The sequence below is a fragment of the Monodon monoceros genome, unplaced genomic scaffold (genome assembly GCF_005190385.1).
Source record: "Monodon monoceros isolate NGI ecotype Baffin Bay Population unplaced genomic scaffold, NGI_Narwhal_1 Super_Scaffold_12, whole genome shotgun sequence".
In the NCBI taxonomy this organism is placed as follows: domain Eukaryota; kingdom Metazoa; phylum Chordata; class Mammalia; order Artiodactyla; family Monodontidae; genus Monodon; species Monodon monoceros.
The window spans coordinates 142,967,120-142,991,432 of NW_021703768.1; the positions used below are offsets into that span (position 1 = coordinate 142,967,120).

At 43.2% G+C, this 24,313-nt stretch overlaps 1 protein-coding gene across 6 annotated transcripts in view; it reads left to right on the forward strand.

Moving 5' to 3' along the window:
* TENM2 (teneurin transmembrane protein 2) overlaps nt 1-24,313 on the forward strand; it is a 1,209,082-nt gene that overhangs the window by 868,251 nt on the left and 316,518 nt on the right. For all 6 annotated transcript variants that reach the window (XM_029218183.1, XM_029218182.1, XM_029218184.1 and 3 more), the window contains one exon: nt 9,147-9,381. In XM_029218183.1, the coding sequence (XP_029074016.1) occupies nt 9,147-9,381 (235 nt within the window). The remainder of the gene's footprint in view (nt 1-9,146; nt 9,382-24,313) is intronic.

Consider the following 24,313-nt stretch of genomic DNA (forward strand, 5'->3'; position numbering starts at 1 on the left):
GGGGGGGGGGGGGGGGGGGGGGGGGGGGCAGACAAAAAGCTCCTGTGAAGGACTGGCTTCAGGTTGCCCGGGAAAGATTTTTTTTAAATGGTATGAAGTGGCCCCCATCTGAGATCTAACTTTGATTGGTTCCAACGGGACTCTGCAACAGACAAACATCGTGGTTATAAAAAAAAAACAGAGGGAATCACCATTTATATGAAATGTCCAGGGTTTCCCTGGTGGCGCAGTGGTTAAGAATCTGCCTGCCAATGCAGGGGACAAGGGTTCAAGCCCTGGTCCAGAAGATCCCACATGCCGCGAAGCAACATAAGCCCGTGGGCCACAACTACTGAGCCTGTGCTCTAGAGCCACGAGCCACAACTACTGAGCCTGCGTGCTTAGAGCTGATGCTCCGCAACAAGAGAAGCCACCGCATGAGAAGCCCTCGCACCGCAACAAAGAGTAGCCCCCACTCACTGCAACTAGAGAAAGCCCGCGCGCAGCAATAAAGACCCAATGCAGCCAAAAATAAACAAATAAATAATAAATTAATTAATTAAAATGAAATGCCCAGAATAGGCAAATTCATGGGAACGGAGAGTAGATTAACAGGAGGTATTGGAAAGCACCTGCTAATGGGTATGGGGTTTCCTTGCCGGAGGGAGAGGGGTGGTGACAGAAATGTCCTAAAATTAGACAGCAGTGATGTTTGCACATCTCGGTGAATATACTTTTAAAATACTAAAATGTACACTCCAAGGAGCTGAATTTTATTATAGCTCAGTAAGATTTTTATTAATAAAAATAAAAAGGAATTCAGGCAGAGCCAGGAAAAAACAAACAAATTAAAACAGAGGGGATGGAAGTCACCTTCCTCCCGTGTCTGGCTCTCTCCCTGTTAATGGACCCTCTGAGGGCAGTAAGCATTAGGGGAATTAACTACATGCTCAAAGAACAGAGGCAAAAATCCACTCTGATCCCTCTCTGCTGAGGCTCACCACCCTCCAGGGACATGAGTTGTCAATTCATTTGTTCATTCGCTCTGTGCTACTTCTGTGCCAGGTACTGTAGCCTTGTGCTGCGGATATAAAAATAAGAGAGACGTGCTCTTTGCATTGGAGGAGCTCACAGTCTAGCTGGGAACACAGGAGAGTCCAAAAATAATACAAAACCTTGTGCCAAGGCTGATGAAAGAGATGTACCCTGTGTGCGCTGGAAAGGGGCCCAAATGTATACAGTTAAATACAAAATGTACGAAGGGAAGCATATCATTTAACCTCCTTGCCCCTCCATTTCCTCATCTTTAAAGTGGACAACAATATCTATTCTGAAGGTTATTGTAAGTTATTTTTCATTTTGATTTTATTGGAGTATAGTTGATTTACAATGTTGTGTTAGTTTCAGGTGCACAGCAAAGTGATTCAGTTATCCATATACATATATCCACTCTTTTTCAGATTCTTTTCTCATATAGGTTTTTACAGAATACTGAGTAGAGTATTATAAGTTTGAAATAAGGTACAATATATAGAGTGCTTATTACAGAGCTGGGGCTTATTAAATGTGAGCGATTGTTCTTAGATGAGCTAATATGTCCCTCCAAACTGTAGTTGTTTATGAATGTAGGTAGAGGTGACAAAACTTTGGTTTCTAAGCCTGCAAGTGATTCCTCCTTATGACTGCAACCCCCATGCTTCTGTCATGGGATGTGTCATTATGAAGGCACCCGGAATGTTTTTTCTCTGAGGTCATACATTTTACGTAAGCAAGAGAACTACAGATCATTCCTTATGAGTAAGTACCATCCTTTCCTTCTCTGGTGCTCTGGTCAGGCTGACTGGGGTCTTTCCATGAAGGATGGCCCCTGGTCCAGGACTGTGCAACTCAGGCCAAGAGGCACCAGCCAGAGCCTATCTGAGGCCCCCTGGGAAATGAGAAAGAGGCCGTAACTTGGCTGGCTCCTTCATCCTGCTTTCTTTTTTCTCCTCTATTCTGAAATGCGGAGAAATGTGCAGCCTGACAATAGCAGCCAGTTGCAAGAAATACTGCCGACCAGCCAACCATCCTGCAAAGCCAGCAATACCATAGGAGGGTCAATAATAAAAAATAAGAGTCCGCTCTTTAGGAAACAAATCATTCAGTAGATATTAAAGGCAGGGAAGGAGGGAGCAAGCTGAATGTCCACAGCATCCAGTACTTTGAGACAAATAAGTAAGCCTCTCTCCAAATGTAGGAGGAAGCTGGATCTGGACCCCCCTCCCCCCAACCCCGGGCTATTGGCAAAGTGCCTCCAGTCAGAGCTGGCAGGATGAGATGGGAGCAGTGTGCCCTTGTTTCTGCCTCCAGCAGACCTAATTGGGAGCCAGGGATGCAGCGTGGAGGAGGAAGCTTGAGGAGGGCCTTTTGGGAAAGCACAGAAAAGAGACTGTGCTGCACTTTGGCTCTTCTGGCCTATTTCTCCTGATTCAAGCAGCACTGTGAGGGGCAGAGCTTTGAGGTGGGCGGTTCCCTCCACTTTCTCACAAGATTTGCTTCTACAATTTAAGCACATGTGCAAAGAAATGCGTCAAGCCAGTTTTCCTCTGTATCTGAGGGGGCGTGCATAAACTGGGGCAGGGTCCTCATTCCCTCCCTGTGTGCGTGCTCTCTGGGGCCTCGTGCTCCTCTGCATGCGGCAGAGTGGGGAAGAGACCCTGGGGTCAAATATCAGCTCTACCGTTTACTGAGCTGTGTGACCACTGACGAATTACTTAACCTCTCCGAGCCTCACGGGCAGGATCTGTATAAATGGGGATGATAAGAGAACCTATCCCTTAGGAGTGAGTGGGAATACCCTGAAATAATTTAAGTACAGCACTTACCACAGGATCAGACACACAGGGAGAGCTTAATTCATAGCATCTATTGTCAGTATTATTGGTTTGTTGTCATTATTTGTTTATGGAAATGGGACAGTTCTGAATCCCAAGTTCCACTTCAGCAGGCTCTTAGAGAGATGCTCTTAAGACCACCTGTATTAATGCCTGTGCCATGTCACTTAGTCACTATGCCCTTCTGTAGACAGAATTTGAAGGTAGAGAGGTCTGAGGTTAGTGACTTTGCCTCCATATGCTGATTTGATATCTCACCATGAAAGCTCCCACCTCAAAGAGCTAGGAAAACTGGAGCGACCCAGGACGTACTCATTACTTTCACCAGAACCATGGTTGCTGTTGTTGTTATTACTATTACTGGTATTATTAACTATAACACAAAATAATATGTGTTGGTAGCTTACTATATGCTAAGAATTGCGCTAGGCTCCCTATAAATATTCTCATTTGATTCTCCTAACAACCCTATGAAAGAAGTAAAATCTCTATACCCATTTTACAGATGAAGAAACAGACTCAGAAAACAATACGTAACTTTCCAGTGGTCACACAGCTAGTAAGTGGCCAAGCAGGAGTTCAAAGCCACCCAGCAGCCTGGCCATCTGCAATAGCCTCCACTCTCCATAGTTCTAACCAGAGGCTGTTACTCTTGAAAATTCTCACCTCCGACTCCCTCTAGCTCCCATTCAAGGTCAAATTTGAACAGGGTGTCCTGGTGCCAGTTTTCATCACCCAGAGACTCCAGAAGCTCTGTCAACACCATCCCCACTTCTTGCATCTTCAGATTGCCATCAAGATGGAACTTGCTCCAAAGGTGAAGTTCTTAAGGCAGACAGTTTGTGGTTAATTCATTATCTTGGGGTCCGAAGGGTTGAAATTTTTTTTAAAGGCCAACAACTGGCATGCCATCTCGAAGAATGCGTGAATTATTAGCAGCTAGGCAGAGCTCTACTTTTATTTTTTCTTTCACACATTTTATCATCGTTTTTAATTGCTAGGAATAATTGGTGTGGGCAAAACACCACCAATCTGAGTTCATCCCTGCCTTCCCACTGTCATCAACACCCCGCTTGGCAAGGGTAGACGCAGCCTAAATGCCTCCCCCAGCTGTCTATTTAGGAAAAATGCAACAACAGTAGCCAATTATTGTGAATTTACTTCCTTAGCTGCAAAGAAAATTCTTTCTTTATACATTATTTAAAATGTGGGTGTTGCTAGTTTCCACACGCTATTTGAGCACCACTCATCTAGTCAACACAAGAGTTGATACTCCAGTATATATACACAATGGAATACTACTCAGCCATGAAAAGGAATGAAATAATGCCATTTGCAGCAACATGGATAGACCTAGAGATTATCATACTAAGTGAAGTAAGCCAGACAAAGACAAATACCATATGATATAGCTTATATGTGGAATCAAAAAAAAAAAAAAGACACAAATGAACTTATTTCCAAAACGGAAAGAGACTCACAGACACAGAAAACAAACTAATGGTTACCAAAGGGGAAGGGGGGATGGGGGGAGGGATAAATTAGGAGGCTGGGATTGACATGTATAAAATAGATAACCAACGAGGACCTACTGTTTAGCACAGGAAACTATACTCAGTATTACATAATAACCTATATGGGAAAAGAATCTGAAAAAGAATATATATACATACATATATAGTATATGTATAACTGAATTGCTGTGCTGTACACTGAAACTTACACGATATCGTAAATCAGCTATACTTTAAAAATTTTAAAAACAGTTGATTTTTTAGTGGCCACACAACTTTGTTGGAATTGATGTTGTGAATTGATAAAGAAGCACTGCTTTACTTTTTAAAGCTCTACTGTCAACCAATTGGCATTTAGGAAGGACAGAATATGTGAACGGCATCTCTGTCAGGATCAAAATTGCTGGCAACTGTCCCACAGCAAATCTAGATGCTCAGAAGCATAGACCATTCAAGCAAATGAGCCCAAACAAGCAAACAGGACAAGTTAAGCATTCATTCAAGCACTTAATTTTTAAATCTACAGGAAGCACCTTCTCCACAAATTAACTTATCTCTGCTACGAGTCCTACCTGTCCCACCCTGGCTTTTAACAAAGAACCAATATATAGCTCCTTCTTCCTAGGACTAAAAACCCCACAGTACCTAAAAACAAATTCCAGGTTCTGGACCCGAGATAAATCAGGTGTAGAATAATAGGTTAACACAGCAATTTTAATGCCTGTTGCCTTTTGCCTGCTAAAAGCCTACTTATTAGGTTGATACCATGTAAGTGTTTATGTTACATAGTTATTTGTGGCTCAATTACATTATTATGTGATTTCATATTTATGTAATAGAAGGGCCGTTTGATGCACGTGAATTAAGCCCAATAAAAGTATGGAACTCAGAGCGGATGCGAAGTTTCCTTCGTCAAGCCGAGGTTATTCATTTTTGTTTCACCACAGACTGAAGACAACCCTTGCCTCGGAGAACGGCTTTTCATGTCATTTAGCGTCTTAGAAAGCAGTAAGGCATGTTGCTTGCCATTGTCTGCATTTTTTGAAATAGAAAACCGTCACATCCTGCAAACGCATTGGATGAGTATAACAAAAACATACACAAAAAAGTGCTTGAGATCATTAGCTGTAGCAGAGATGTTGCTATATTAGCGGTATGTGACCCACACAGAATGCTAAGGAACCCCCAAGTCAAGCCAGCAGTCAAAAACATAAATGCCCACCAGCCAGTAACATAAATGCATACATCCGACCAGATGAAGATGGCAGGGATCGTTCGGGCTGATGACAAAAACAAACTAAACAAACAAAACCACCCAATGGCATTCAGCTCTATCCAGTTGTTGCCTTGAGAGAATACAGACTTCAATTGGTTTTTGTTTTCAAGAGAAGCCAGAAGTCTGGAACAGGATATACAATCTTGACCTTGAAGTTTTGGTAATATTCAGCTTGGGTGCCGCTGGTTTGTGACTCCTGGCCTAGAGAGATGAGCTCTGGGTGTACTCCATCTCCTCAAATCTGGGATCCTTGAGAGCTGCAGTTACGTCTTTATCCATCCGTTTATTCCTAGGAGAGCCAAGCAGTGTTCCCTGCACGTGGTTTGGGGGAACTTGCCAGCCATCGGGTAGCATGTTTAGCATTTTACATTCATCTTCCCCTCGAACTTCCTTACAGGTAGTTACTGCTGTCTTCATCATTTGGCAGGTGAGGACACGGACAGTTAAAGAAATGAAGTCTCAGGCCCAGGGTCACACAACTCAAAAGGGGTCAGACCCGATCCTTGAACTCAGTTCTTCCGATTTTATCTCCTAACCACCGGCTCAATGCTCCCGCACCGCTCTGCTTCTCCCCCAGTGGTAGCCGTTACCCCTCTGTGTTGTCATTGTCTTTTCCTTCTAGCTCCTGTACCTAGTTGAAAAGTTTGTGTTTTGGATAGAGAGATAAATGAGCAAATATGATCAACGTCACAGTGGAAATGAGCAGCAGTGTAAGGAGAACATCTTTCGATATTGAGGACGGGGGATAGTTTTTGTTGTAATTGATATCAGTAATTTGTTGCTTTATAGGAGGACCCGGGTGAGTGGAGAGTTAAGTATTTGTTCAACTTCCTCTGCACTTCTTTCTCCATCTCCCCCCGACCCCACGAAACCCTAGGCCTTCTCTTTAGGAGAAATGGAAAGAGAGTTTGACGTTTCTCTCAGTTAACTGGAAAACTCAGCCTCTGTTTTGTTTGGAACGTACCACACCACACCCGGGTCGGCGTTTCCATTCCCCCATCAGCACCATCCCTGGCTGTGTCCGCAGAAAGACAACCACAGGAATTCCACCCACACTGAACACAGATGGACAGGGAAGGGCCACCCAGGCTGGAGCAGACAGAGAAATCTCAGGGTGAACAGACAGGAAGCAGGAGGGTCCCGATATCTCATTTAGTGAATTAAATCCCTCACACGGCCTCTTTGTACTTTGGGAGAGTGTGTGGTCTGGAGGGCTGGAGGGCGGGGGGCCGGGGGGTCTGAGGGAGCTGGTAGGTTAGTGCTTGGGGCTGGGAAGGGTGGGTTCTCGCTTGAACACTGATTCATCTCGCCTTCCCGAGGCAAGTCTCATAATTACCTAACTAATGGAGAATAATGACACCACTTTGATGGGAGTTGAGAGGGGGAGAAAGAAAGGCATGAGAATTCATTAACCTTGTGCGAGGGGCTTGGATAGCATCTCTGAAGGATCATTATTACATCATTTCACCCCCTTTTCTCACCTCTTTCCACTAATACGAGACAGACAAACGTAAATAACTATATAATAATAGATTACAAGACAGACAACAATGCCAGAAAATATAGTAGCCTGCTACAGCAATGGAACTCCCTCAAAGATATATTTAAAATGCCACTGGTGCAGAATGGAAAATACGAATTACAGGTTCATTTGGAGGACGCGATTCAAAATCTATACAACTTGTACAGTGGCACTTCCCATTAGGTTTTAGCTTTAGTTGTCTTTTTCTCACACCAAAAAAAAAATCCCCCCAAGTAATTTCAGCCCAGAGATGCAAACTTCAAGGAAGCACTTTCCTCTGTATTTTTCTTTCCTGTTTTCGATGGTCATGATGCTCTCCAAACCTAGGATCTTCTTGACATGTTGTCTTTCTTTCGGAACGTTTCTGCAAGGCTTCCCAGGAGCCACGGAATGTAGATTACACCTTTTGGAGATGTAGCCCGGTCACATAAGGAGACAAGTAGTTGAAATTTGTGTCAAATTGCTTGTTTAAATGACTTGAGCCAACTTCTGAAAGCCAGGACAGCAGGGGCTGAGGATATTCAAAGTTGGCAGGGGCCAAAATGACAAGGCTCGGCAGTCACCTGGCGGGCTGCCAACCCCGACTGGAGGCTTCAAAAAATAAACTTTCTCAAAGGACACAAATTAAAAGTCATGTTTCAGTAGCCATTAAAACCAAATTATAGGCTTACGTTGCATAGTGAACGACCTTCATTTTCATTATGTTTAAAATATTTCACTTCGTAGGTGGAGAGTGGGTTGCTAGGAAAACGGTGTGTGGAATTGCCATCCGTGGTCATATTTACAGGGGAATTACAGGGGAATACAGGGGTATAGTTGTCCTTTGTGCGTTTTTCCAGCAAGGACAGAGGATTGCAAGTTTAGAAAGCAGGATGCAATTTGGAGTAAGGGTCGTGGTTTGAAAACATCAACCCTGACCTTCTCCAGAGACTGGGTCCTCAGGGTTCATCTCTCAGAAGACAGATGTTATGAAGACCCTGATCTGAGCGGGCTCACAGGTGTGTTTTGTTGATTCTCATTAAAAAAAAAGTATACATATGAATATGTGTGTATTTATAAACATATATATAAATACACAAACACACACACACATATTTTTTAATTGTCAACATTTTTTAAAATACAGAAAACTCTTTTGAAAAAGTCCAGATCTTCAGCTCTCTTAGAAAAACTGGAAGATCATCTGCCTTGAGCTCTAACCCCTACATGGCCACGTGAGGCTGGATCTGAGTGAGGGCTGCTCCCTGCCCTCTCCAGTTCACCCCAGTCCACTTCACTTTCCTGCCTGGCCCCTGATAGGTGTTTACATTTACTACTCCCTGACTTAGAGTGTGTCATCTATCTTTTTTTTTTTTTTTTTTGGCGGTACGCGGGCCTCTCACTGTTGAGGCCTCTCCCGTTGCGGAGCACAGGCTCCGGACGCGCAGGCTCAGCGGCCATGGCTCACGGGCCCAGACGCTCCGCGGCACGTGGGATCTTCCCGGACCGGGGCACGAAGCCGCGTCCCCTGCATCGGCAGGCAGACTCTCAACCACTGCGCCACCAGAGAAGCCCGTGCCATCTTTCTTATACCTTCAGAAAGATGCCATGTTTTTAAAGAATGTGTGGAGTGTACTGGTTTACCAGGAAATGGGCTAGGGACTTGTTACAACAATGCTCAGCCTTGAATATCATGTTACTTTCATTGCAGAATTAATATGTTTCAAATAATTCCACTGGTCAGCCCTCACCAGCCTGGTTTTGCTAACCTAGTTTCTCATTCTTAATTTGATGCTGAGGGATAAAGGCAAATCAAAGTATACTATTTGTTAGTAACTGACATTGAGGTGCTGGACACAGTCGTATCTGCATCTGTAGTTCGTGACGTTCGGCATTTGTCAATATCGACGCTTTTGTTCCAGGCCCTCCTCCGCAGGCTTGCAGAGCGAACTCAGCCGCATTCTGAAGCCCCTAATGGCCGTTTCTCCTTCCTCTTTTCTCAGGCCCTCCGAACCACCACAGCCAGTCGACTCTGAGGCCCCCTCTGCCACCCCCGCACAACCACACGCTGTCCCATCACCACTCGTCAGCCAATTCCCTCAACAGGAACTCGCTGACCAATCGGCGGAGTCAGATTCACGCCCCGGCTCCCGCGCCCAACGACCTGGCCACCACGCCCGAGTCAGTTCAGCTTCAGGACAGCTGGGTGCTAAACAGCAACGTGCCCCTGGAGACCCGGTAAGTCCCCATCACGATCCTGGCTCCCTGCTGCATCACCCGCCCAGAGCAGTCGGGAGAAAATCCCGCCTACATTATGGGACAAGTTTACCGACTCTGTGCTGTTCCCTTGGTAATTTGACCCTGGACGGTAGGTTGATAGGTATTTCTTCGTTCACATGTGTCTCCTTTTAATGCTTGTTTACTTTCTTCCACAGCTCCTGTGTACCCAACTAATAGAATTAGCATAACATATTTTTACTCAAAGACTCATGGGAAACATGCTTCTAAGGGTATATTGACAGAAAGCTGCTGATAAATTATGCATTTAGCCTTTCTTGAAGTAATAAATGAAGACTCATTTGAAATTAAGTGTTTGGGGAGACCTTGAGAAACAATCCCTGATTCCAGACTGACAGAAGTATAATTTTAATTTATACTTCATCCAACATGCAGTCTCACTTTAATCCCTCCTGTATACACTAACAGCTTGATGCCTGAGGGGCAAACAATAGTGTAAAAAAACAAACAAGAAAAAAGCGGCAGCACTTATGTTGAGAGGGAAGGGTTTCAAAGTGATCTCCAGGTCTGGCTTTGTTTTGTTTTGCCTTTTCTTCTGTCCTTTTCTCACCTTTGCTTCTGCTCTTCCAAAAATCACACCTGCCTTAGTGACCTGAAGGAAGGGGCATTGGTCACAGCGTGGCAAGCTGCAATGTAATTGACAGTGGGTCAGCCAGATACTGGAACGGCCTTGCTGTTCCATCCCCAGGCACTTTCATGGTTTGTGTGCTTCAATTGGTACAGTTTCCTTGCCCGGAAGAACCATGGAGACTAAAGAGAGAAGGACTAATTCATACTGAACCTTCAAAAAGTTCCCACATAGTTTTTAAACTTTAATAACTTAGGTTTAAGGAAAGACTGAAATAATCTGTAATCTTTCTGGTAATGGCCCGTGAATTTTCTGCACACGGCTGGAAATAATTATGCAAGCCATAGCATTTGATGTTGTTTCTTATCTCTAGTATGTTTTGTTTTATTAATAAGACCTTGAATAAGTTGTATACCACTGTCACTGTGGTCACTCCAAGCTTTAATGCATTTTATTTTCCAACAACTATAGGTGACTTGTAACCAGGCCTGCAGTCTTAATCTCTAAGGCTTACAGCAGGTAAAGTCAATAGAAACTCTATGCATATATTATATATAATAGATAGATTTAAGCATTTGTACTGATATAATAGCCCACTGATAAGTAGCTTTGCTGGAAAGGTTCCAGGCTGAAAGTTGACTGGTCCGCCAGGCTTAACTTCGGGTATTTTCATAGTTGGTAGTGGTCTTTAAGGCTGGATAAGACTCTGCCTTTTTCGTTCTTATATTTATGAACTGCCGTAGAGCTTGTTGGGTACTAGTCAGACTGTTTTCACATTAACAGACCATTGTTTGAAAAATAGTTTCTAGACATAAAGGCTATGCACAGTGGTTAGGATGAAGAAAGAGGAGGGAGAAAGGGAAGGAGAAATGTAGTAGATATTGGGGGAAAAGAAGGAGAAAAAGGAAAGAAGAGGACCACCATCGCCATTAACAACCAGTTTTTACTGTGCAGTTTGTACATGCCGATGTCAGTGGTTTAAATGCACTACCTCATTCAAGCATGGAAGCGATCCAGTGAGGTAGGAAGGAATCGTTGTTATTAGCATTTTAAAAATTCAGAGTCTAGACTTGGGGGGCAGAGTAACTTGCAAGCGTTCTAGGGCTTCAGTGAGATGGTAAATTATGAGCCGCATTGGATGGAACTCTCGTGGTTCCTACACATAAAATAAGGTGGTCAGATTGTCTGAGGCAGGAACAGCCACGAACCTACCTTTATTGCCTTGATTGTCACGTCTTCAGGGAAAGATCCATCATAGTGTCTACTCCTCACAAAGAGTCTCCTGTGGGTGATGAGAAGACATACACTGCATAAGCGTATCTCCCATCGCCCAGTTTCTGATGTGATCAGTTGGCAATAAAGTGTTCCCTTGAAAGGATCTGGAGGAGAGGACCAGCAAAGCCAAGCCTATCCCCTTCTTGTTCTCCTGAAGTTCTCCCAGAACATGCTTTCTGACCTGTAGAGTCCTTCTGCAGATCGCTAGGATACATGGCATTTCTCCTAGGATTGGAGCTTCTCAGTGATGCTTTTAGAGGAGGCAAGCTTGGGAAGTAAGTAAGATGGCCAAAACCTTGAAGCCTAGCAGAAGGAAAAAAACAAGGGAGAACATATCCAGATGTTCTTTGATCAGTACATTCAAGGGCCAAGAGTTCGAGAATATAAGGCCCTTGAGATGGGGCTATTACTAAGTCAGTCACAGATATTTGAAACTCCATCCATGGAACTGAATACATATAATTTGGATGTGCAGCTTGTCTCATATATGAAAACTTTAGCAATAATTAATAGAATTGTTGAACTTTGTGTTTCTCTTTTAAATATGATTTATACAGTCTCTTATTAGCATTTACTTACTGAATCCCTGGAAAATACTAAGCGCTATGTTAGGTACTGGGGAGATTAGGATTAAAACATGTATCCTGCCCTTAAAGCTCATACAACCTAAAAATGGAGATAGGCACATAAACAAAAAGATAGTGCAGTGTTTACAGGAATGGAAGTGCGTAAGTTACAGTAGTTGTACAGTTGAAATAGTCATTAAATTTCCCAGGATGGTCAGGAAAAGTTTCCCAGCTGAGGGCCTGTTTGAGCTGGGTTTCGAAGGATGAACAAGAGTTTACCTAGAAGGTAGAGCGGTGGGAATGGGAGGGTGGGAGGGAGGGAGACGCAAGAGGGAAGAGATATGAGGATATATGTATGTGTATAGCTGATTCACTTTGTTACACAGCAGAAACTAACACACCATTGTAAAGCAGTTATACTCCAATAAAGATGTTAAAAAAAAAAAAAAGAGTTTACCTAGCAGGTAAGTGGAAAAAAATCAAAGATTATAACATCATTTGTTCTCATTCTTCAGTGGTTTTCCATATAGTCTTGGAAACTGTAGAACTGAACGGTTTCACTCACTCACATGCTGAAATATTGTGAGTTTAATGGGGTCATTTTCTTACCCACAAGAGCAAATGTAGGAATGGAAGCTCTTACGTTAGGGGCATGATATCATACTAGGATTCCAATTCCTGTCTTTCATACCCAGTAAGAATTGATTAACCACAGCAGGAAAAAACCATTGAGGGCAAGACATTCTGGAGGCTGACCATGATGTACTCATCAATTTTGAAAATGCAATGGAAATTGACAAACTGCTTCACCACCTGTACTTTCATGAATACAGACTTCTGGGCATGATGGAAGAATTTCCTAACTCTGGGAGGTGATGGGCAGCATTCTGCACCCCCCCGAGACGCCAGGCCAAATCCAAGGTGTTTCTTTAGGCCAGTAAGGAACAAGCCCTTGCCCCTCTGCATTGCTTTTTGATGTTCCCGTCAGTCTTAATGAGGCACGTTAGATCTTCCCTGGACTGTGTGTTTTCCATTTTTGTTCTATGACAAGTAGAATCAAGGTGCTAATTAAGGAGGCATAGCCAGGAAATAGACTGTATGAATCTGGAATTTAACACAAGATGAAAAAGCTTATAAGGAGAGTTCGGTATCAACGTTAATAATGTAAATAACAATGCATATAAATTTGTACTACCCAAGACAATCAGCTGACGTGTAAACCGTAATATAATCCAAGAAAAACCAAACATAGGGCAGAGGAACTAATTGCAAACAGCCTGGACTCTCTTTTCTAACGTATGCGTAACAGAATCACTCTGCCCACCATCTTTCTCTCAGCTTACTGGCAGAAGATCTTAGAACAAGGTCCCTGTGTAATTCTGGGTCGATAGCACCTATCTCCTCCTTCCTCTCCTGAGAGGAGCAAGGTCAGGAATCTTCCTGGCCAGCTGCTTCTTTGGGAGTTTCTGAAGTCAGCATCTCTTTGTCTAAGACAGTAGAAAGTAGCTCAGCGACAGAACCTAACTTGCTTTCCTTTATGCATTTTGCTGAGGCAAGCTTCTTTCTTGGAATCCATCCCGGTAGCAGGTCGCTAAAGAGAATCCGTAAGCGGGACAAAACTTCCCTCTGAGTTTGCTTTTGCCCTGAAATACCAGAAGGCCTCATTTTAGCCATCCAGATCCTCGAGCTACAAACAAGTTTGCAACTTGCTCTTTGAAATGGTCATCCATTACTCATTCGAGAAACATCTGTGAGACCCAGCCAGGTGCCCGGCACCGAGGATTCAGCAGTGAAGAAGAAAAGCAAAGTCCTTGCCCTTCTGGAGTTTCCTGACTGTAGACAGAATGTGAACAAAAGATTAGGCATACGCCTCTACAGTGACAGGTGTAATAAGTGCCGTGTGAGGTATAGAGAAGCCAGACTCAGGAGAAATTTGCATTTAGGCTGAGCCCTAAGGATGAGTAGGTGTTAATTAGACTGAGAGAATGTTCTAGGTGGCGAAAACCACGACCCACTGGGGGAAGAAACGCTAAGATGCCAGGAAGAGAGAGCAAACTAGACAGACAGGCAGGAGCCGGACAGTGCAAGGTTTGGGGCTGCTTTAAAGATTTTGGACCCAGCGCCAAGAACAGTGAAAAGTCACTGAAGCATTTTAAACAGGAGGCCAAAATAATAACATAAATGGTCCCGTTTTGTTTTTAACTATGGTAGCTGCCATAGGTTCAACAGGTGGGGGGTGGGGAGGGGGGCTTGAGGGCAAGTTATAGCAGGACTGAGGGTCCAATTTGGAAAACACTGTCATGGTTAAGATGAAAAATGGTGGGGCTTCCATTAGGATGCCCGTAGCTGCAGTATCAGAGCTGTCTGCCTTTCTCTTACCAATCTGGCCAGAAGGTGCACGTTCAAAGATGTGGGGTATGTACTGAAGGTAGAATCAGCAGGAATTTGTGACTGATGGAATATCAAGATGTAGGTTAGGCAGGTGTGAGCACGGTATCCAGTTTTTTGGCCTAAGAGGCTGAGTGAATAGGGATGTCATTTAGGAAACAAGTTCGGTTTTCCACTTGTTAAATCTCTGAGGCAACAAGAGTATTAAGAGTAGCTGTTATTGGCCAGACTTATTTTGATTCTAAAATAATAGATGTAACACAGAAGCACAACCATTTGCAAATGATAGCATAGTTCGTGTATCCAAAGCTCTCAGCAGTGGACTTTTCTCTTAAAAAAAAAAATCTCTCCAGAAACTTTGTTCAATTTAATAGTTATTGTACATGATTGTGTAGTTCTGTGAATAACAACTTGATCAAATAGTTTTTGCTCCATGCTTAGTTTTACATGCATGATCCCACTGAACCCTTTAACCCTTCTGTTGAGTATATGTTACTATCCCTATTTTAAATAAACAGAAACTGAGGCTTGGGAAGATGAAGTTACTTACACGTCTCCAAATAAGTAAGGGGCCGAACTGGGGTGGAAACCTGGGTCTACCTGACTGCACGTGCAATGCTCTTAACCACCACATGGTAATGCCTTTGAGACTAAAAGGACAAAACAAAACGATGCTTATTATCCAATTAGAATGTATCCAGTCCATGGAAATGGTGAAGTTAACTCAGTATAAGCGACACGAGGCAAGAAATGATCTGAGGGATGAATCCCAGTCCGTTACTGGACATAGAGTGAGTCACAGACAATATCATGAGCCAGGCAGGATAGAAGGGACCCTTGTCTCCAGCTCTGCGGGATCGGTGGCCATCCAGGATGGTCAGTCTGAAGTCCTGAGCCTCCACGGTGGTGGCAGCATGGGATCCACGTGAGCTGAGTTACAGAGAGGACGTTTAGTGCGCTGCATGTCGTAAAATGCGAGAGCAAATTGACACTGCAGACGTAAGAAGCGGTGCTACCTTTTTAGTTCTGTGATTTGCATAGGGTTTATCTTGCAGACAGTCTTTGCTAGACTGGTAGGAGAAAGCCACGCAGCCGCGGGTATGGTGGCTGGCCATTTGGTCATAGTTTGAGTAGGGACACTCAGGAAGTTGTGATGAACACCCAGGAAGGGCTCTGATAAAGAATGGAGCTTGTTGGGCTTGGTAAGTGGCACCTGAGGAATCTAATTTGGGTATCAGCATTTCAGAAAACATACTTTTTATCTTTAAGACCAAGTAATCTTAGCCTCGTATGGATGCTTTATTGGGAGTGCATATTTGGGAATCAAGACTCAAGACCTTTAGTAAATAAGGTTGTCATGGGGAAGCAACGAGACTGTTGGAACATCTTCACCATGCTGAACCTGAAGGCTCTTCTCCACTTGTTCTCCAGATTGATTTTTCTACCTAAGGATTAATTTTCTGACAGAATCACTGACAAGTTTGATCTTGAGAATATTAAACCAATGTAACCTGTTTTGCTTTTCTTCCTTTTTTTTTAACGTTTTTGCGTGAGGTTTAAACCTTGAATTCATTCCGGGTGAACCAGATGCATTCCAGCACTTTTCAAATCAATAGGCCGCTTGATTTCTCCATATTGCAGAACATTATGCTGCCTCTAAGTTCTCATCAGAGGCAACATGGAAATTAACGAGACCTTTAGGTTAGCGTTTCCAGCTCAGCCTTAGTTTATAGCTTTACCTTGCCTTTTTGACACCATGATCCCGCCTGGCCACCAGCAGCATTGCACGTTGCAGTGAGCTTTAATTTTGTAGTTTTCTTAGTCTTCCTTGGAAACTGGCAGCTTATTAATCTCAATAACTGAACTGCACAGTAGGCAAGCTCTCCGATGAGAAATGAGGCTGTGTCTTTTTGTTTTTGGCAGATGGAGACAAGAGGTTGGTTGTTGGATAGAGCCAGGGGGGTGGGGGGGATGAGTGGTAGAGGAAAAAGCCGGTAAGGAGGGGCACCCCGTACCCCAAATCACTTTCTGACAATTGGCAGGAAAATAAAGAGAACCTAGCCTAATCCACTCCTCTGCAATTTAGGGCTTGCGGTGTTAAACACATTCAGACCTGTTAATAAGAAAATAAAGTGTTGTGGTTCGTGTGCAAATTACAAGGTGCATTAAGAAAGAAACAAGCATTGCATCTTACCTAAGACCACTCCATTCTGCTTTTGGCATGGTTTGCAAACTTGGAAACATCCTTGAAGGTAGAGGTATATCAGGAGGGCTGTCCTTTTGAAATTTGTCTCCTGCTGGAAAATTAAAGCCCTGTTAAGTTTATTAAAGCTTTGGGGACTTGAACTTCTTACTTGGCGAGTTACCACAGGGAAGCCTCTGGGGAGAAGGAACTTTTTTTTTCAAAAGCCGTCCCTCTGCAGCCTGGACCGCGGGGACCCAATTAGGGATTGAGGCCACCTTGTGGTCATGGCTTGGAAGCGCAAGACTCTGCCCTGAGTATGTGTAAATGTTGGACTCTTGGGTTAAGTTCAAGGTTGAAGAAAGCTAAATATTTTCATCTCTGTCTGTGCTCTTTCACCCATTCAGCTAATATCAATTGTCATTCCCCTGGGGTATTTCCTGAAGCCTTCCCAGAGGATATTTTATGTGGCTCAGACGGGAGAGACTGGATGGAAGGCAAGGCTTTTCTAATTCTGGCTCCCCAATGATTTTTTCTTTTCACAGAAGCCAGGTAAGGCGTTCGTGGTTCTCCCAGGCAGGCGAAGTAGGCTCTGCACCTTTTCTGAAGCTTCCTTTGGTTTATTAGTCTTGGTCTCGCCTGCCCTTGTGAGTGGGGATCTTATGTCCCCAGAATTGCAATCTATCCCAGGCGTTCAGCCAGTTTGCTCAACTAGGGCTGCATCCTTTAGATGATAGGGGAGTTTAAGAAGCTTTAAGCAATTTTTTCTCAGATACCTTTTTTCCCCTCCAAAACCCACTGAACTATTCCGGGCTGTTCCCTAAGTCTTGAATGCAAATATCCATTTTCAGAAGTCATGACAATTTTTTAAATTAATTAATTAATTAATTTTTTTGGCTGCGTTGGGTCTTCGTTGCTGCGCGTGGGCCTTCTCTGGTTGCAGCAAGTGGGGGCTACTCTTCGTTGCGGTGCGCGGGCTTCTCCTTGCGGTGGCTTCTCTTGTTGCAGAGCATGGGCTCTAGGGCGTGGGGTTCAGTAGTTGTGGCTCACGGGCTCTAGAGCGCAGGCTCAGTAGTTGTGGCGCACGGGCTTAGTTGGTTCATGGCATGTGGGATCTTCCCGGACCAGGGCTCCAACCCCTATCCCCTGCATTGGCAGGCAGATTCTTAATCACTGTGCCACCAGGGAAGCCCATGACAATGTTAACCATGGAGAATCACCCTCAAAATCATGTGTTTTTAAATCCCTTACAGAATCATTTCTTGCTCAGCGTAACTGTCTGAGGAATCAGCAAGCGCTTCCAATTTCTGTCATTGGTGTTTTAGCTGTGAGTGCTTGCCTTATATTTAAAAAGAGGATGAGTAACACTTCTTTTTTATTCGTGAGATGGTTCTGAAATTCTCTTTCGGCTTGTTAAAGCTTCAGCTGGGTTGGAGCATCCCTAAGACAACTGCTCAACAATTAGTCCTCCTGTCAAGCTGTTGCACACCAACGATATGACGATTAAAAGCTTATTTTTTTGTAATTATTTGAAGGACTGGATTAAAAATCCTGTTCTAGGAAGAAGGTGGGAAATGTCTTCTTCTTGTGTTGGTATGTGCTTAGATAAGAATTTTAAATGGAGCTTAATCTTCATGACTTTTTAATCTCTTATCAACCCAGATCCTCTCCACTGCACTTTGGAACAGGTAATAAGAAGGCATAAGGTGATATTAGGCACACTTAAGCATTTGGTGGGACCCCAAACCCACCCCACCCCGGCCAATTTAGTAAAGTGAGAGAATAAATGTAAAAGCCCTCTGGGAACGGGACCCTGCTGTGTGAGGGTCTTGTATTCAGCTTCGGGCTCTCTTAGTATGTTAATGTCCTACAGCTGAGTGCTAAAGGCAGAGGACGGCAAAGATTATCTTCTCCAGCTTCTAAACCTCAGAATCCACGTGAGGAGAGATGGTGGTCATATTGAAAATCTTTCCACTTCCTGTGAAGGACTGAACACTCTTTTGGGCTTTGTTTTTAGGCATTGTCATCTCTTCCGTGCCTGCCTTGTGCCGGGCACTGTATTAGGCACTATATATTATCCGATTTGAAGCCCTGTGCGATGGATACAGTTGTCCCCTTCAGCATGTCAGGTGGACGAAACCTGGGGAGATGAAGGGTCCGGGACAGAATCAAGATTCAGGCAGAACTGGATTCAGGGACTTAAACTCAGGCATTAGGCTCTCTCTCTCTCTCTCAGCTTTGTTTTTCCGTTTTCCAACATTGTTCTTAAGGAGGTCTCCTTTTGTGAGATCTTTGCGGGAATTATAGGCTCTATCCTCATAGCTCAGAAAGTAATAGAAAAAGGATTTCTTCTTCTGGATATGTCAACGGAACTTCCTGGTTCTCAGGAACCCAGCTAGAATCCCGTGCCCACAGCAAACCCAATCCCGAGACCTGGAGCATGGGCCACGTTGACTGTCTAGGCCTGGATCACGTGCCCACATGGAACAGGAGACCAGGAAGAAGGGTGTGGCCATAACCAAACACCACAGTGTTGGGAGACCGTAAGATAGAGGTCTGGAAGGAAAAAAAAAAAAAAAAAAGAAAGAAAGAAAAAAAAAAAAAACCCAGGCCAAGTTCAGTACTAGTTTTGCCCTCACCCAGCTGCCTTCTCTTATTGGCTAATTATAGTGATTCTCCTCTGAGCACACAGTCCTGCCCAGGGGTGGGGTTAGGGGAGGCTCAGAGCATCTGGTTACTTCACTTGCCTTGGGCACCGAAGGGAGTTTACAACTGATTCCAATATGAAGTGGAAAGAATAAGGTCCACTGAGTAATTCGCATCCGCTTCTGATTCATCACCCTCTCTGGTTCACTTCTTACACGGCCCACGGCTTTACCTTTGAGTTCACTGTAGCCACTTAATGCATTTTAACTTTTATTTTATTGATGTCTCTTTTAAGCTGTCCTCTTCTTTCCTGCGTAACTGCTTGGATTCCACATTTTCTAATTAAAACATGCTCATTTATTGTCTCACTAAACAGTGCTCTTTACGAGGGCTCATGATGAGAAAGTTAACTCGGAACAACTCAACGCGTTTCTCATCTCCTGAAAATGGCTGGAGAAGCAGTTTTACCTTTATCAAGTTGAAGTCCTTGGTTTTGCTTTTTCATAAGACAGTGAATGGGAAACTTTTAATTCCATGCTCCAAGCTTCTATTCTCAGCAATATAAAAATGCATTTTATGCTTTTTTGTGGTGACCATCTTAGATAGGACATTTTGCAGGGGTCAGTCTGCTCTGTAATGGACCTTATTATAGGTACCATCAGAATAGTTCCACATTTAATTAGACAAAAAGTTTTGTCCTAAAAGTCAACATGTCCTACTGTCAATAATTATGCCCATTGCTATGTACACTCCTGTGATTTAATCTGATACTACTAGCTGTAGAAAAGCTCAGTAGTAGGGGGAAAGGTAGCACACTTACATTTAACCCCCCCGCTAGAATTTCAGTATAATGGTGTGGGGGACACTGGGTTGGGTGTGAGAACCAGGAGGGAAGGACACATTCAGTTTGGGTCTGGGGGTACTTTGTTTTCTGAGTTCTCACCATCGTTGGCCTTGTCTGGAAATATAAAAGCTGTGTTAGGATGGGGACCTCCTCACGTCCTGCCTATAACGTGCATCTTCAAGTTCACAATACCTTCAGTTTGGGGGAGAAGGGAGAAGTATAGCATTTTCTGCAGGGCTAAAATTGAAGGCCTATTTCAAGCCTAGAAGAAGAGGGAGAGGTGAGGGGTGGCGTAGGAAAGAAAGGGTCTGGTGATGAGGACACAGAAATAAGTATTTACCTGCCATCTTCTGGGAAGTCGGCCCCTTGATTCTGCCCGCTGCATCAGAAAGCAGACCAGGAGAAGGAATCAAGGTCAACATGATTTAGGTTGACCTGATCATTTAAGAGGAGGGGGAATCATTTGGCAGCACCAAGGCAGAATTTTGAGACGGGAACCCATGTTAGGATCACTTGTGCAGGCCGATGCCTGTTCTGCAAATGAGGAGGGTGAGGCCAGATGACTCGTTGGTTTCTCACGCGGATTGTCTGGGTGGGACTGCAGGCAGGCTTCCTGCTGGAGCTTCCCTCAGATCGCCTCACTCTTCCCTGCACGATGAGTAGGCGACTTTGTTGCCTCTTCTTCCCACGCAGCATCTTTATCTCCATTTCCTTCTGCAAAGGAATGGTCAAGAATTTAAGACAAAGAATTAGAGCACATATTACAACAGCTTTGGTATCTCCAGGTGTTTTATTACAAAATGTATTCATTGTCTTGGTAAAAACATTGAACAATTAGAAAGGTGAAAAGTGCAAAGTATATTCGTGCCCTGCCCCTCCATTCCTATTTTCAAGGAAATCTCATTTGAAGGTTTATTATTTTAGGCTTCCAGAAATGTTTATGGTATCTGAGCATATTTTGTTTAAGTTTAATATAAAAGGGATCGTGTTATACCTACCATTTGACAACGGCCTTTTTTAACTTCGTGAGAAATTGTAGAAAGCAGTTCAGGTAATATCATATATACGTACCTCATTCTTTTTTTTTTTATTTTTTGGCTTAAACAACAGAAATTTATTTCCTTCCAATTCTGAAGGCTAGAAGTTCTGAGATCAGTGTGTTGATACGTTAGGTTTCTTCCGAGATTCTCTCCCCTTTGCTTGTGGATGACTGTTTTCTCCCTCTGTCCTCACGTGGTCTTCCCTGTGTTTCTTTGTCCTGATCTCCTCTTCTTACAAGGACACCCCAGCCTAATGTCCTCGTTTTCCCTTAATTACCTCTTTTTTTTTAATAGATCTTTACTGGAGTATAATTGCTTCACAATACCGTTTTAGTTTCTGTTGCACAACAGAGCAAATCAGCCATATGCATACACATGTCCCCCTATCCCCTCCCTCTTGAGCCTCCCTCCCACCCTCCCTATCCCACCCCTCTAGGTGGTCACAAAGCACCGAGCTGATCTCCCCATGCTATGCAGCTGCTTCCCGCCAGCCAACTGTTTTATATTCGGTAGTGTATATATGTTGATGCTACTCTCACTTCGCCCCAGCTTCGCCCTCCCACCCCATGTCATCAAGTCCATTCTCTATGTCTACCTCTTTATTCCTGCCCTGCAACTAGGTTCATCAGTACCATCTTCTTCCTTAGAGTCCACATATATGCATTAGCGTACAGTATTTGTTTTGCTCTTTCTGACTTACTTCATTCTGTATGGCAGACTCTAGGTCCATCCACCTCACTACAAATAGCTCAATTTCGTTTCTTTTTATGGGTGAGTAATATTCCATTGTAATTTTGTGCCACATCTTCTTCATCCATTCATCTGTTGATGGACAGCTAGGTTGGTTCCATGTCCTGGCTATTGTAAATAGAGCTGCAGTGAACATTGTGGTACATGTCTCTTTTTGAATTATGGTTTTCTCAGGGTATATGCCCAGCAGTGGGATTGCTGGGTCACATGGTAGTTCTATTTTTAGTTTTTTAAGGAACCTCCATACTGTTTTCCATAGTGGTTGTATCGATTTACATTCCCGTCAACAGTGCAAGAGGGTTCCCTTTTCTCCGCACCCTCTCCAGCATTTGTTGTTTGTAGATTTTCTGATGAAGCCCATTCTAACTGGTGTGAGGTGATACCCCACTGTAGTTTTGATTTGCATTTCTCTAATCATTAGTGATGTTGAGCAGCTTTTCATGTGCCTCTTGGCCATCTGTATGTCTTCCTTGGTGAAATGTCTGTTTAGATCTGCCACCCATTTTTTAACTGGATTGTTTGTTTTTTTGATACTGAGCTCCATGAGCTGTTTGTATATTTTGCAGATTAATTCTTTGTTGTTTCATTTGCAAATATTTTCTCCCATTCTGAGGGTTGTCTTTTTGCCTTATTTATGGTTTCCTTTGTTGTGCAAAAGCTTTTAAATTTAATTAAGTCCCATTTGTTTATTTTTGTTTTTATTTCTGTTACTCTAGGAGGTGGGTCAAAAAAGATCTTGCTGTGGTTTATGTCAAAGAGTGTTCTTCCTGTGTTTTCCTCTAAAAGTTTTATAGTGTCTGGTCTTACATTTAAGTCTTTAATCCATTTGGAGTTTATTTTTGTGTATGGTGTTAGGGAGTGTTCTAATTTCATTCTTTTACATGCACCTGTCCACTTTTCCCAGCACCGCTTACCGAAGAGGCTGTCTTTTCTCCATCGTATGTTCTTGCCTCCTTTGTCGTAAATTAGATGACCATATGTGCGTGGGTCTACCTCTGGGTATTCTATCCTGTATCACTGATCTCTATTTCTGTTTTGGGGCCAGTACCATACTCTCTTGATTACTGTCGCTTAGTGGTATAGTTTGAATTCGAGTAGCCTGATTCCTCCAGCTCCTTTTTTCTTTCTCAAGACTGCTTTGGCTATTTGGGGTCTTTTGTATTTCCATATGAATTGTAAGATTTTTTGTTCTATTTCTGTGAAGAATGCCATTGATAGTTTGATAGGGGTTGCATTGAATCTGTAGATTGCTTTGGGTAGTATAGTCATTCTCACAATATTGATTCTTCCAATCCAAGAACATGGTATATTTCTCCATCTGTTTATGTCATCTTTGTTTTCTTTCATCAGTGTGTTATAGTTTTCTGCATGCACGTCTTTTGTCTCCTTAGGTAGGCTTATTCCTAGGTATTTTATTCTTTTTGTTGCGATGGTAAATGGGATTGTTTCCTTAATTTCTCTTTCTGATTTTTTGTTGTTAGTGTATAGGAATGCAAGAGATTTCTGTGCATTAATTTTGTATCCTGCATCCTTACCAAATTCATTGATTAGTTCTAGTCGTTTTCTGGGGCATCTTTAGGATTTTCTGTGTATAGTATCATGTCATCTGCAAACAGTGACATTGTTACTTCTTTCTTTCCAATGTGTATTCCTTTCATTTCTTTTTCTTCTCTGATTACCATGGCTAGGACTTCCAAAACTATGTTGAATGAGAGTGGCGAGAGTGGCCATCCTTGTCTTGTTCCTGATCCTAGTGGAAATGCTTTCAGTTTTTCACCATTGAGTATGGTGTTTGCTGTGGGTTTGTCATATATGGCCTTTATTATGTTGAGGTACGTTCCCACCATGCCCATTTTCTGGCGAGTTTTTATCATAAATGGGTGTTGAATTTTGTCAAAAGCTTTTTCTGCGTTTATGGAGATGATCATATGTTTTTTATTTATTTAATTTTTTAAAATTTATTTATTTTAGTTTAGTTATTTTTATTAACAGAAAATGAAAATATCTTTATTTGGATTGGCGATGGAAAGAAGTGATCACAGAGGACAATTACTTACCTTTCCTTTTTTTTTTTGTCTTGCGGTACGTGGGCCTCTCACTGTTGTGGCCTCTCCCGTAGCGGAGCACAGGCTCCGGACACGCAGGCCCAGCAGCCACGGCTCACAGGCCCAGCCGCTCCGCGGCACGTGGGATCTTCCCGGACCAGGGCACGAACCCGTATCCCCTGCATCGGCAGGCGGACTCCCAACCACTGAGCCACCAGGGAAGCCCTCCCTTTCTTTTTTATATCAAGATGAACCAAATCATATTTAGTAGAACATTTCTGTAAAAGAAAAGTTAGATCATATGGTTTTTATTCTTTAATTTTTTAATGTGGTGTATCACATTGATGATTTGCATGTATTGAAGAACCCTTGTATCCCTGGGTTAAATCCCACTTGATCATGGTGTATGATCCTTTCAATGTGCTCTTGGATTCTGTTCGCTAGTATTTTGTTCAGGACTTTTGCATCTATGTTCATCGGTGATACTGGTCTATAATTTTCTTTTTTTGTGACATCTTTTTCTGGTTTTGGTATCAGGATGATGATGATGGCTTCATAGAATGAATTT